This window comes from Cherax quadricarinatus, unplaced genomic scaffold, assembly GCF_038502225.1.
Source record: "Cherax quadricarinatus isolate ZL_2023a unplaced genomic scaffold, ASM3850222v1 Contig680, whole genome shotgun sequence".
Lineage (NCBI taxonomy): Eukaryota > Metazoa > Arthropoda > Malacostraca > Decapoda > Parastacidae > Cherax > Cherax quadricarinatus.
This window is the reverse complement of record NW_027195706.1, coordinates 45,719-59,332: the sequence shown is the minus strand read 5'-3', so window position 1 is coordinate 59,332 and position 13,614 is coordinate 45,719. Positions and strand designations below refer to the sequence as shown.

The following is a 13,614-nucleotide window of genomic DNA, read 5'->3' as shown; positions in this document are numbered from 1 at the left end:
ATATGATTGAAATAATTGAGCTTAAGATTCAAAATCAAATTATAATCAAATAAAGCACTAAACACTAAACATAAGAATCATCAAAATGTCTTGCAAAATGGCACTGAAAACCTGCTGCTTGTGGATGCTGGCAGTGGGAATCATTCTGGAAATATTGGGTTGTTATTATCAGCTTTTCGATCCATGGGTTCGTGATTTAGAAAAGGAGAGAGACGACCTCAGAAGAGAGGTTGACCAAGCTACTGATGCTTGCCAGCCAGTGTTCTATTGGTTCTCTCTCTCAACTGTAGTTGATGTGTGGCGATATGTGAGCAACACCCCAGTACAAGAGACAAGTGCCGACAGTGACCTTCAGTTTGATCCAAGGTGGCTGCCCATCATTGGTCGCGTCATCACCGCTTACGAATGTTACGTGGAAATCCAAAATCTCAAAACAACACTTCTTGAGGTGACATCACGCTGTGATGAGTGTTCCTCTACTCCCTTCACAATGACTGTGTTGTGTGTCCTCATGTCAATTACAATGAGTGCCATGGGACTGATCGCACCAGTCAAACTCTGGAGGAGACCAACCGGCGATACACTGAAGATGGCTATGGTAAGAAAGCCAAAAACAAGGAAACATAACAGACGTCGCAGACAAAATGCATCGAAGAAAACTGACCAGGACCAGACAGGGTTAAATGGCAAGCAAAAGAAGAGCAAAAAGAAGAAAATTAACGAGATAGAAACAATTAACGATGCTGAACTGGCCTACAGGTTAACTGCCCTCCGAGGTGCCAGTAACCAAAAAGGTATATACAAAATAACTGACCCTAAGAAGGCAGAGATGAATAAAATGACTGCAAACAAGCACAACATGAAAAGCCTCACCAATGGTAAAAACAAAAGACACAAGAGTGTTGGTGTGTGAGTTAAATATTTATTTAATGAAGAAGGAAATATTTTTGTTTAGTGAATTATGATTTAGGAGTTTTATTTATAATCAGTTCCTATGTTTACATTAAGATATTTTTTTGTTGAGAATATTTTGTTGAGGAGATGTATATATTACAATACCTGTGGTCAATATTAACTTACATGGAGACAAGATGTACTCCATTATAAAAATAATTATTTAAATCCCAACAAATCATTTGAGAAATACACCTACCATCCGACTTACGACCACTCAACTTACGACCGTGTTTTTTTTGCCAAATTTCTGGGAAATAAACAACTATTTGTGTTGTACACAGTGTTTATCCTAAACCTTACAGTATAAAACACAGTAATAACAACATAAAAAGTAAAGTAAAACATGAAATACCAAAATAAAACAATAAAATAAAGTCATTACAAAAATGTTTTGTTGATATTCAGTAGTAAAGTTCGACTTACGACCATTTCGACTTACGACCGGTTTCTCGGAACCGAACTCGGTCGTAAGTCGGATGGTAGGTGTACTTTACTTTATTTAAATACTATTTATATCTATATTAATGTGAAGAGATCATAACTACGTCCAGGCTACATGCAACTACGTCCAGGCTACATGCAACTACGTCCAGGATAGATGTAACTATGCCCAGGCTAGACATAACTACACCCAGGCTAGATGTAACTACATGCAGGCTAGACATAACTACAATCAAAACTTATTCCTGGGTAGCACAGAAAATCGGTTGGGCAAATATTTTTGTTGGTAGAACTGAGTTTTATAATGACCTGCCTAGTATGGGCCAGTAAGACCATAAGAAAAGAGGAAAAACTATAATACACTATCCCTAAACACTATACTTATCACTATACAGCACTTCACTATCACTAGACATTATACTACATCTCACATCACAAAACACTTACACTGTTACACTATAAAATTTCAGTTCCCTTCCATTTAAATAAATTCTACACACACACTCAATTATAAAATGAAAATTCGAAGGTCACTATTTTTTCAGAATATTGATATATTTAATAAAATGGGGCATCATTTATTATATTAATATATGATTGAAATAATTAAGCTTAAGATTCAAAATCAAATTAGTATAATCAAATAAACCACTAAACACTAAGCATAAGAATCATCAAAATGTTTTGCAAAATGGCACTGAAAACCTGCTGCTTGTGGATGCTGGCAGTGGGAATCATTCTGGAAATATTGGGTTCTTATTATCAGCTTTTCGATCCATGGGTTCGTGATTTAGAAAAGGAGAGAGACGACCTCAGAAGAGAGGTTAACCAAGCTACTGATGTTTGCCAGCCAGTGTTCTATTGGTTCTCTCTCTCAACTGTAGTTGATGTGTGGCGATATGTGAGCGACACCCCAGTACAAGAGACAAGTGGCGACAGTGACCTTCAGTTTGATCCAAGGTGGCTGCCCATTATTGGTCGCGTCATCACCGCTTACGAATGTTACGTGGAAATCCAAAATCTCAAAACAACACTTCTTGAGGTGACATCACGCTGTGATGAGTGTTCCTCTACTCCCTTCACAATGACTGTGTTGTGTGTCCTCATGTCAATTACAATGAGTGCCATGGGACTGATCGCACCAGTCAAACTCTGGAGGAGACCAACCGGCGATACACTGAAGATGGCTATGGTAAGAAAGCCAAAAACAAGGAAACATAACAGACGTCGCAGACAAAATGCATCGGAGAAAACTGACCAGAACCAGAAAGGATTAAATGACGAGCAAAAGAAGAGTAAAAAGAAGAAAATTAACGAGATAGAAACAATTAATGATGCTGAACTGGCCTACAGGTTAACTGCCCTCCGAGGTGCCAGTAACCAAAAAGGTATATACAAAATAACTGACCCTAAGAAGGCAGAGATGAATAAGATGACTGCGAACAAGGCCAAGGTGAAAAGCCTCACCAATGGTAAAAACAAAAGACACAAGAGTGTTGGTGTGTGAGTTAAATATTTATTTAATGAAGAAGGAAATATTTTTGTTTAGTGAATTATGATTTAGGAGTTTTATTTATAATCAGTTCCTATGTTTACATTAAGATATTTTTTTGTTGAGAATATTTTGTTGAGGAGATGTATATATTACAATACCTGTGCTCAATATTAACTTACGTGGAGACAAGATGTACTCCATAATAAAAATAATTATTTAAATCCCAACAAATCATTTGAGAAATAGACTTTAATTTATTTAAATACTGTTTATATCTATTAATGTGGAGAGATCATAACTACGTCCAGGCTACATGCAACTACGTCCAAGCTAGATGTAATTATGCCCAGGATAGATGTAACTATGCCCAGGATAGATGTAACTATGTCCAGGACAGATGTAACTATGTACGTCCAGGCAAGATGTAACTATGTATGTCTAGGCTAGATGTAACTATGTCCAGGCTAGATGTAACTACATCTAGGCTAGATGTAACTACATCCAGGCTAGATGTAACTACATCCAGGCTAGATGTAACTACGCCCAGAGTAAATGTAACTACGCCCAGGTTAGACATAACTACACCCAGGCTAGATGTATGTATGTCCAGACTAGATGTAACTACGCCCAGGCTAAACATAACTACATCAAGGATAGACATAACTACAATCAAAACTTATTCCTGGGTAGCACTGAAAATGTGTTGGACAAATATTTTTGTTGGTAGAACAGAGTTTTATAAAGACCTGCCTAGTATGGGCCAGTAAGACCATAAGAAAGGAGAAACACTATACTACACTACTACTAAACACTATACTTATTATCACTATACAGCACTTCACTATCACTAGACATTATACTACATCTCACATCACAAAACACTTACACTGTTACACTATAAAATTTCAGTTCCCTTCCATTTAAATAAATTCTACACACACACTCAATTATAAAATGAAAATTCGAAGATAACTATTTTTCAGAATATTGATATATTTAGTAAAATGGGGCATCATTTATTTAATTAATATATGATTGAAATAATTGAGCTTAAGATTCAAAATCAAATTATAATCAAATAAAGCACTAAACACTAAACATAAGAATCATCAAAATGTCTTGCAAAATGGCACTGAAAACCTGCTGCTTGTGGATGCTGGCAGTGGGAATCATTCTGGAAATATTGGGTTGTTATTATCAGCTTTTCGATCCATGGGTTCGTGATTTAGAAAAGGAGAGAGACGACCTCAGAAGAGAGGTTGACCAAGCTACTGATGCTTGCCAGCCAGTGTTCTATTGGTTCTCTCTCTCAACTGTAGTTGATGTGTGGCAATATGTGAGCAACACCCCAGTACAAGAGACAAGTGCCGACAGTGACCTTCAGTTTGATCCAAGGTGGCTGCCAATCATTGGTCGCGTCATCACCGCTTACGAATGTTATGTGGAAATCCAAAATCTCAAAACAACACTTCTTGAGGTGACATCACGCCGTGATGAGTGTTCCTCTACTCCCTTCACAATGACTGTGTTGTGTGTCCTCATGTCAATTACAATGAGTGCCATGGGACTGATCGCACCAGTCAAACTCTGGAGGAGACCAACCGGCGATACACTGAAGATGGCTATGGTAAGAAAGCCAAAAACAAGCAAACATAACAGACGTCGCAGACAAAATGCATCGAAGAAAACTGACCAGGACCAGACACAGTTAAATGGCAAGCAAATGAAGAGCAAAAAGAAGAAAATTAATGAGGTTGAAACAATTAGCGATGTTGAACTAGCCTACAGGTTAACTGCCCTCCGAGGTGCCCGTAACCAAACAGGTATATACAAAATAACTGACCCTAAGAAGGTAGAGATGAATAAAAAGACTGCGAACAAGGCCAAGGTGAAAAGCCTCACCAATGGTAAAAACAAAAGACACAAGAGTGTTGGTGTGTGAGTTAAATATTTATTTAATGAAGAAGGAAATATTTTTGTTTAGTGAATTATGATTAGGAGTTTTATTTATAATCAGTTCCTTTGTTTACATTAAGATATTTTTCTGTTGAGATTATGTTGTTGAGGAGATGTATATATTACAATACCTGTGCTCAATATTAACTTACGTGGAGACAAGATGTACTCCATAATAAAAATAATTATTTAAATCTCAACAAATCATTTGAGAAATAGACTTTAATTTATTTAAATACTGTTTATATCTATTAATGTGGAGAGATCATAACTACGCCCAGGCTACATGCAACTACGTCCAGGCTAGATGTAATTACGCCCAGGATAGATGTGTCACATCTATCCTGGGCATATGCCCAGGACAGATGTAGCTACGCCCAGGCTAGATGTAGCTATGTACGTCCAGGCAAGATGTAACTATATATGTCCAGGCTAGAAGTAACTACATCCATGCTAGATGTAACTACGCCCAGGATAGATGTAACTACGCCCAGGATAGATGTAACTATGCCCAGGCTAGACGTAACTACACCCAGGCTTGATGTATGTATGTCCAGACTAGATGTAACTACACCCAGGCTAAACATAACTACATCAAGGATAGACATAACTACAATCAAAACTTATTCCTGGGTAGCACTGAAAATGGGTTGGACAAATATTTTTGTTGGTAGAACAGAGTTTTATAAAGACCTGCCTAGTATGGGCCAGTAAGACCATAAGAAAGGAGAAACACTATACTACACTACTACTAAACACTATACTTATTATCACTATGAAACACTTCACTATCACTAGACATTATACTACATCTCACATCACAAAACACTTACACTGTTACACTATAAAATTTCAGTTCCCTTCCATTTAAATAAATTCTACACACACACTCAATTATAAAATGAAAATTCGAAGATAACTATTTTTCAGAATATTGATATATTTAGTAAAATGGGGCATCATTTATTTAATTAATATATGATTGAAATAATTGAGCTTAAGATTCAAAATCAAATTATAATCAAATAAAGCACTAAACACTAAACATAAGAATCATCAAAATGTCTTGCAAAATGGCACTGAAAACCTGCTGCTTGTGGATGCTGGCAGTGGGAATCATTCTGGAAATATTGGGTTGTTATTATCAGCTTTTCGATCCATGGGTTCGTGATTTAGAAAAGGAGAGAGACGACCTCAGAAGAGAGGTTGACCAAGCTACTGATGCTTGCCAGCCAGTGTTCTATTGGTTCTCTCTCTCAACTGTAGTTGATGTGTGGCGATATGTGAGCAACACCCCAGTACAAGAGACAAGTGCCAACAGTGACCTTCAGTTTGATCCAAGGTGGCTGCCCATCATTGGTCGCGTCATCACCGCTTACGAATGTTACGTGGAAATCCAAAATCTCAAAACAACACTTTTTGAGGTGACATCACGCTGTGATGAGTGTTCCTCTACTCCCTTCACAATGACTGTGTTGTGTGTCCTCATGTCAATTACAATGAGTGCCATGGGACTGATCGCACCAGTCAAACTCTGGAGGAGACCAACCGGCGATACACTGAAGATGGCTATGGTAAGAAAGCCAAAAACAAGGAAACATAACAGACGTCGCAGACAAAATGCATCGGAGAAAACTGACCAGGACCAGAAAGGATTAAATGACGAGCAAAAGAAGAGTAAAAAGAAGAAAATTAACGAGATAGAAACAATTAACGATGCTGAACTGGCCTACAGGTTAACTGCCCTCCGAGGTGCCAGTAACCAAAAAGGTATATACAAAATAACTGACCCTAAGAAGGCAGAGATGAATAAAATGACTGCAAACAAGCGCAAGGTGAAAAGCCTCACCAATGGTAAAAACAAAAGACACAGTGTTGGTGTGTGAGTTAAATATTTATTTAATGAAGAAGGAAATATTTTTGTTTAGTGAATTATGATTTAGGAGTTTTATTTATAATCAGTTCCTATGTTTACATTAAGATATTTTTTTGTTGAGAATATTTTGTTGAGGAGATGTATATATTACAATACCTGTGCTCAATATTAACTTACGTGGAGACAAGATGTACTCCATAATAAAAATAATTATTTAAATCCCAACAAATCATTTGAGAAATAGACTTTAATTTATTTAAATACTGTTTATATCTATTAATGTGGAGAGATCATAACTACGTCCAGGCTACATGCAACTACGTCCAGGCTACATGCAATTATGCCCAGGATAGATGTAACTATGCCCAGGATAGATGTAACTATGCCCAGGACAGATGTAACTACGCCCAGGCTAGATGTAACTATGTACGTCCAGGCAACATGTAACTATGTATGTCTAGGCTAGATGTAACTATGTCCAGGCTAGATGTAACTACATCCAGGCTAGATGTAACTACGCCCAGAGTAAATGTAACTACGCCCAGGTTAGACATAACTACACCCAGGCTAGATGTATGTCCAGACTAGATGTAACTACGCCCAGGCTAAACATAACTACATCAAGAATAGACATAACTACAATCAAAACTTATTCCTGGGTAGCATAGAAAATCGGTTGGGCAAATATTTTTGTTGGTAGAACTGAGTTTTATAATGACCTGCCTAGCATGGGCCAGTAAGACAATAAGAAAAGAGGAAAAACTATAATACACTATCCCTAAACACTATACTTATCACTATACAGCACTTCACTATCACTACACATTATACTACATCTCACATCACAAAACACTTACACTGTTACACTATAAAATTTCAGTTCCCTTCCATTTAACCCTTTCAGGGTCCAAGGCCCAAATCTGGAGTCACGCACCAGTGTCCAAGAATTTTCAAAAAAAAAATTCGTTATTTTTTCTTATGAAATCGTAGAGAATCTTTTTGTGAAGGTAATAAAACAAAAAGTACGAAATTTGGTGGAAAATTGACGAAATTATGCTCTCGCGAATTTTGATGTGTCAGCGATATTTACGAATCGGCGATTTTGCCGACTTTGACTCCCATTTTAGGCCAATTACATTATTCCAATCAACCAAATTCTTAGCTATTTCACTAGTATTAGTTCTATTCTATCGATTGAGCACAAGAAATCGCCAAGTCAACTGTTTCAACTACAAAATAAAGTGATCGGAAATTGTTAATTTGGCCAATTTAACACAAAGTTCAAAATATTCCAATTTCAAAATAGGGTCCAGAATAAACAATGTAGGCATTCCTGGCACTAAACTAACATTTCCTCTGTTCATTAGTTATGTTTTGAGGCTTTACAAATAAATTCCATTTTGATTTTTTATTCACATAATGAATTTTTATTCACACCAAAAAATAGATGATTTACTGTTATGCAATACTGTAATAATTGTATAAATATCATCACCATATTTGTGAATGTATATTAGACCCACCAGCTGGTGTGTATTAGACGTGTGAGGTCGTTTGTTTACTCTTGAATATCGGCAAAAATTTAACATTTCCGCTACTTTGAGCTCAGTTTCAAGCCATTTCCAATGCTAAAACCAATCAAAATCATCTCTATTTCTGTAATATGTCTTCCATTCTATCAAATGAGACCAAGAAATCGCAAATACAACTATAAAAAACATACGAAAAAACACTGCAAAGTTGCTGTTTTAATCGAAAAATCATGATTTCAATTTTTTTCTCTCATTATACACAGTGTGCTGCAGGATCTGTTTTATGTGGTGCACACATACCACATAGATGTATTCTCTCATATCTAGGCCCAAATGTACCACTCACAGTTTATCAGAGTGAGCTGAGCTCATGGCGTAGATCTACGGTTTGGACCCTGAACATAAAGCCGTAGATCTACGGGACGGACCCTGAAAGGGTTAAATAAATTCTACACACACACTCAATTATAAAATGAAAATTCGAAGGTCACTATTTTTTCAGAATATTGATATATTTAATAATATGGGGCATCATTTATTATATTAATATATGATTGAAATAACTGAGCTTAAGATTCAAAATCAAATTATAATCAAATAAAGCACTAAACACTAAGCATAAGAGTCATCAAAATGTCTTGCAAAATGGCACTGAAAACCTGCTGCTTGTGGATGCTGGCAGTGGGAATCATTCTGGAAATATTGGGTTGTTATTATCAGCTTTTCGATCCATGGGTTCGTGATTTAGAAAAGGAGAGAGACGACCTCAGAAGAGAGGTTAACCAAGCTACTGATGCTTGCCAGCCAGTGTTCTATTGGTTCTCTCTCTCAACTGTAGTTGATGTGTGGCGATATGTGAGCAACACCCCAGTACAAGAGACAAGTGCCGACAGTGACCTTCAGTTTGATCCAAGGTGGCTGCCCATCATTGGTCGCTTCATCACCGCTTACGAATGTTACGTGGAAATCCAAAATCTCAAAACAACACTTCTTGAGGTGACATCACGCTGTGATGAGTGTTCCTCTACTCCCTTCACAATGACTGTGTTGTGTGTCCTCATGTCAATTACAATGAGTGCCATGGGACTGATCGCACCAGTCAAACTCTGGAGGAGACCAACCGGCGATACACTGAAGATGGCTATGGTAAGAAAGCCAAAAACAAGGAAACATAACAGACGTCGCAGACAAAATGCATCGGAGAAAACTGACCAGGACCAGACAGGGTTAAATGGCAAGCAAAAGAAGAGCAAAAAGAGGAAAATTCAAGAGATAGAAACAATTAATGATGTTGACCTAGCCTACAGGTTAACTGCCCTCCGAGGTGCCAGTAATCGAAAAGGTATATACAAAATAACTGACCCTAAGAAGGCAGAGATGAATAAAAAGACTGCGAACAAGGCCAAGGTGAAAAGCCTCACCAATGGTATAAACAAAAGACACAAGAGTGTTGGTGTGTGAGTTAAATATTTATTTAATGAAGAAGGAAATATTTTTGTTTATTGAATAATGATTTAGGAGTTTTATTTATAATCAGTTCCTTTGTTTACTTTAAGATACTTTTTGTTGAGATTATGTTCTTGCGGAGTTATATATACTATTACTTGTTCTCAGTAACATACTCATATTATTTAAATCCCAAGAAACGTTTGGGACAGAATTTTCTTCAATTTATTCAATTACTAGTGTTTATATTTATATTACTGTGGAGAAAAAATGGGTTTGACAAATATTTTTGTTGGTGGGTTTGAGTTTGAGTAGGACCTGCCTAGTGTTGGCCAGTAGGCCTGCTATAGTGTTCCTCTGTTCTTATGTACAGTAGAACCCTAGTATCAGTAGACCTGCCTAGTGTGGGCCAGTAGGACCTGCCTAGTGTTCCTATATTCTTATGTACAGTAGAACCCCAGTATTCACTGATGTGGTATAAATGGTTTACTGTGGTCCAAAAATTTTGCATAATAATGGCCCCAATGCACAAAACTAGAGAAGCTGGCAATTGTTCGAAGCCTAAGGGAAGCTGTGAGCTGCTTCCCATTGGTGAAAAAGTGACAATTCTTCACTTATTGTGCATAATTTATCAATTACACTCTATAATAAGGTATGTATCAGAGTTATATAAAGAGTTTGCTATTATCTGCGATTCTGGTATCCCCGGCAGGTCCTTGGACACGGTGGTCCTACTGTATACAGTGTTTGCTATTATCCACAGTTTTGGTATCCCTGGCAGTCCTTGGATACGGGGGTCCTACTGTATATAGTGTTTACTATTATCCACAGTTTTGGTATCCCAGGCAGGTCCTTGGACACGGGGGTCCTACTGTATATAGTGTTTGCTATTATCCACAGTTTTGGTATCCCCGGCAGGTCCTTGGATACGGAAGTCCTACTGTACTTATATAAATATTATTATGACAAATGGTTTAGAAAATTGACAAGTTGAAGAATGAGACACTTATGAGAATCTTTACTGAGCAAATGTTTTACCACACAATGGCTTTATCAGTCCAATACAGAGATGAATGGTGTAAGCAGAGAAGTTTTAGGTAATCAGTCCCTCAGCCTGGAACTGACATACTCAGTCCATCAATGTTGAAGACAGTACAGCATATGGTGGGAGAAGTGGCTTATATACTGTAGTCAGGTGAGTGGAAGCAGGTGGAGGTGGAGCCACAGTGGAACCATCCACTAGTGTAAGTAGCAGGAGGAGGTGGAGTCACAGTGGAACCATCCACTAGTGTAAGTAGCAGGAGGAGGTGGAGTCACAGTGGAACCATCCACTAGTGTAAGTAGCAGGAGGGGGCGGAGTCACAGTGAAACCATCCACTAGTGTAAGTAGCAGGAGGAGGCGGAGTCACAGTGGAACCATCCACTAGTGTAAGTAGGTCTTCATCCAAAAGTTGGACAAGTGTTGAAGAATATTCCGACCTATATATGCTGTACTTCCTTCAAGATTGATGGAATGAACACATTGATTCCAGGCTGAGGGACTGATTGCCTTTAACTCCTCCTCTCTTTACACCGCTCTTATTTGTAATGGACTGATGAAGCCACTGTATGGTAACACGTTTCCTCAATAAAGTTACCTACTGCCTCAAAACCTTTATTAAAGAATGTCAGTAAAGTGGTCAGGCAGGAACGACCTCTCGTGAATCTACGCTGAGACTCGTTAATCAAATTATGGTCATCAAGGTGACTTCTAATAATATCAGCTATAACTGATATTGGCAGTTTGGAGGGATATGTTGTGTATCTTTATACGTATATGCTTCTAAACTGTTGTGTTCTGAGCACCTCTGCAAAAACAGTGATAATGTGTGAGTGAGGTGAAAGTGTTGAATGATGATGAAAGTATTTTCTTTTGGGGGGATTTTCTTTCTTTTTTTGGGTCACCCTGCCTAGGTGGGAGACGGCTGACTTGTTGAAAAAAAACAAAAAATGATTCTAATGGTAAGTCGTCAGACTTACCATCCAGTAAGTCTGACAACTTACTGGATGGTAGTTTGCTGGAATGGACTTACTCCGATTTGACTATAGGAACTACATTAGCCGTCTTCCACATCTCTGGCACAACACCAGTTTGGATGGACGCATTTAAATAGGCTCATTAATGGCTGACTAAGTTCCAACTTTCGTTCTTTAATTAGCCTTGAAAATAATTTGTTGGGGCTCAGGAACTTACTTTACTATAAGTACAAGTATTTAGAACAGTAAAGTGCATAGTAGAAGTACTGAAAACAGTATAGTGGGTAGTATAAGTACCTTGAACAGTAAACTAGACAGTACATGTACAAACTCCATGGTAGACTGCAGTTTAGAATGGTACAGTAGACAGTACAGGTACAAACACCATGGTACACTGCAGTTTAGAATGGTAAAGTGGACAGAAGTACATAGAACATCATACACATACCTTTAGAGAGGCCAAGTGGATTGTAGGAGTCAGTGTGGAGGAAGTGTAGGTGTGGGTTACCCTCCAACAAGACTCTGTAGTGGTGGTGGTTATCATCCCACACCAGCAACACTGCCTCTCCAGCCTGACAAGAGTGAATGCTGATCTTGCCACGTTCCACCAGAGATGTTGCACTGCGACTCTGTCCCACAATACAAACATGACAATATAATGCAAAACAACCACTGAAAAAATGGTTAAATTCCCAGTGCTCTCGTTACTTCTCACATTATCAAGGAACTGCAAAAAAATAAAAAAAACAGCAGAAGGCTTGTAAGGCTGAGATATCACCTCACATTCGACATTACACCCATCATGGAATGATGTGGGTGGGATGGTCAAGGACTTGTCAAAAACAGTGGAACCTGGGTTTTCGTATGCCTTAGTCTGTATGTAAAACTATAGTTATTCTCTATAAAATGTATTTTTTTTAACATTTCCCATAAGAAATAACGTAAATCCAATTAATCTGTTCCAGACACCCAAAAATATTAACAAAAAATACATTTTATAGAGAACAACCGGTTATTTTTATATAGCCGGACTTGAGTACTGGAAATGGGAAGTACAATGTCTGCACTTTAAAGGAGGAGTTCAAGATAGTGGCAGTTTGGAAGGATATGTTGTATATCTTTATATATACAGTGGACCCTCACCTAACGATATTAATTGGTACCTGAGACCGAATATCGTAAGGTGAGTTTTTTAGCATTAGCTGAGGCAAAATGTTTGTGTTAAAATGTACCGTTAGCTGGATTTAATGTTAGGTGATGCCATCATTAGCTGAGGGTCCACTGTACTTCTAAACTGTTGTATTCTGAGCACCTCTGCAAAAACAGTGATTATGTGTGAGTGAAGTGAAAGTGTTGAATGATGATGAAAGTATTTTCTTTTTGGGGATTTTCTTTCCTTTTGGGTCATCCTGCCTCCGTGGGAGACGGCCGACTTGTTAAAAATAAAAAAAAACTATAGTTTTTACACACAGACTAGGGTATACGAAAAGCCAGGTTCCATTGTATAGCTTAAATTCTTCCTAAATTTTATCGTTAAAAATTAATCTAATTTGTATAATCCTAAACCAATATTTATATTAAAATCTTACTGCATCACCTATTTACTGTGACCTTACTGTATAAGAACATAAACGTAGGTAAATGGTTCATATATCAGCTGCTTCTGCACTGCCCAATATCGCTACTTAGGCCAAACCTCAGAGACTTTCCTTCAAAGCAAATGTAGAAGTTAGAGGGTTGAGGAGGAAGCTGATAAGTTGAAAAATTAGACACATGTACAACACCTGGGTATCTTTACCGTGGAAATGTTTTGCTACACAGTAGCATCATCAGTCCTATACAGAGAAAAATGGTGAAGATCAGGAGTTTGAGCTAATCAGTCCCTCAATCTTGAT

The 13,614-nt window shown here is 37.8% G+C and overlaps 1 protein-coding gene across 1 annotated transcript in view; it reads right to left on the bottom strand.

Moving 5' to 3' along the window:
- Window positions 1-13,614, bottom strand: part of LOC138851462 (RB1-inducible coiled-coil protein 1-like) — a 110,980-nt gene that overhangs the window by 57,194 nt on the left and 40,172 nt on the right. Inside the window, exon 15 of the mRNA XM_070080614.1 lies at window positions 12,168-12,348. Coding sequence (XP_069936715.1) covers window positions 12,168-12,348 — 181 coding nt within the window. The remainder of the gene's footprint in view (window positions 1-12,167; window positions 12,349-13,614) is intronic.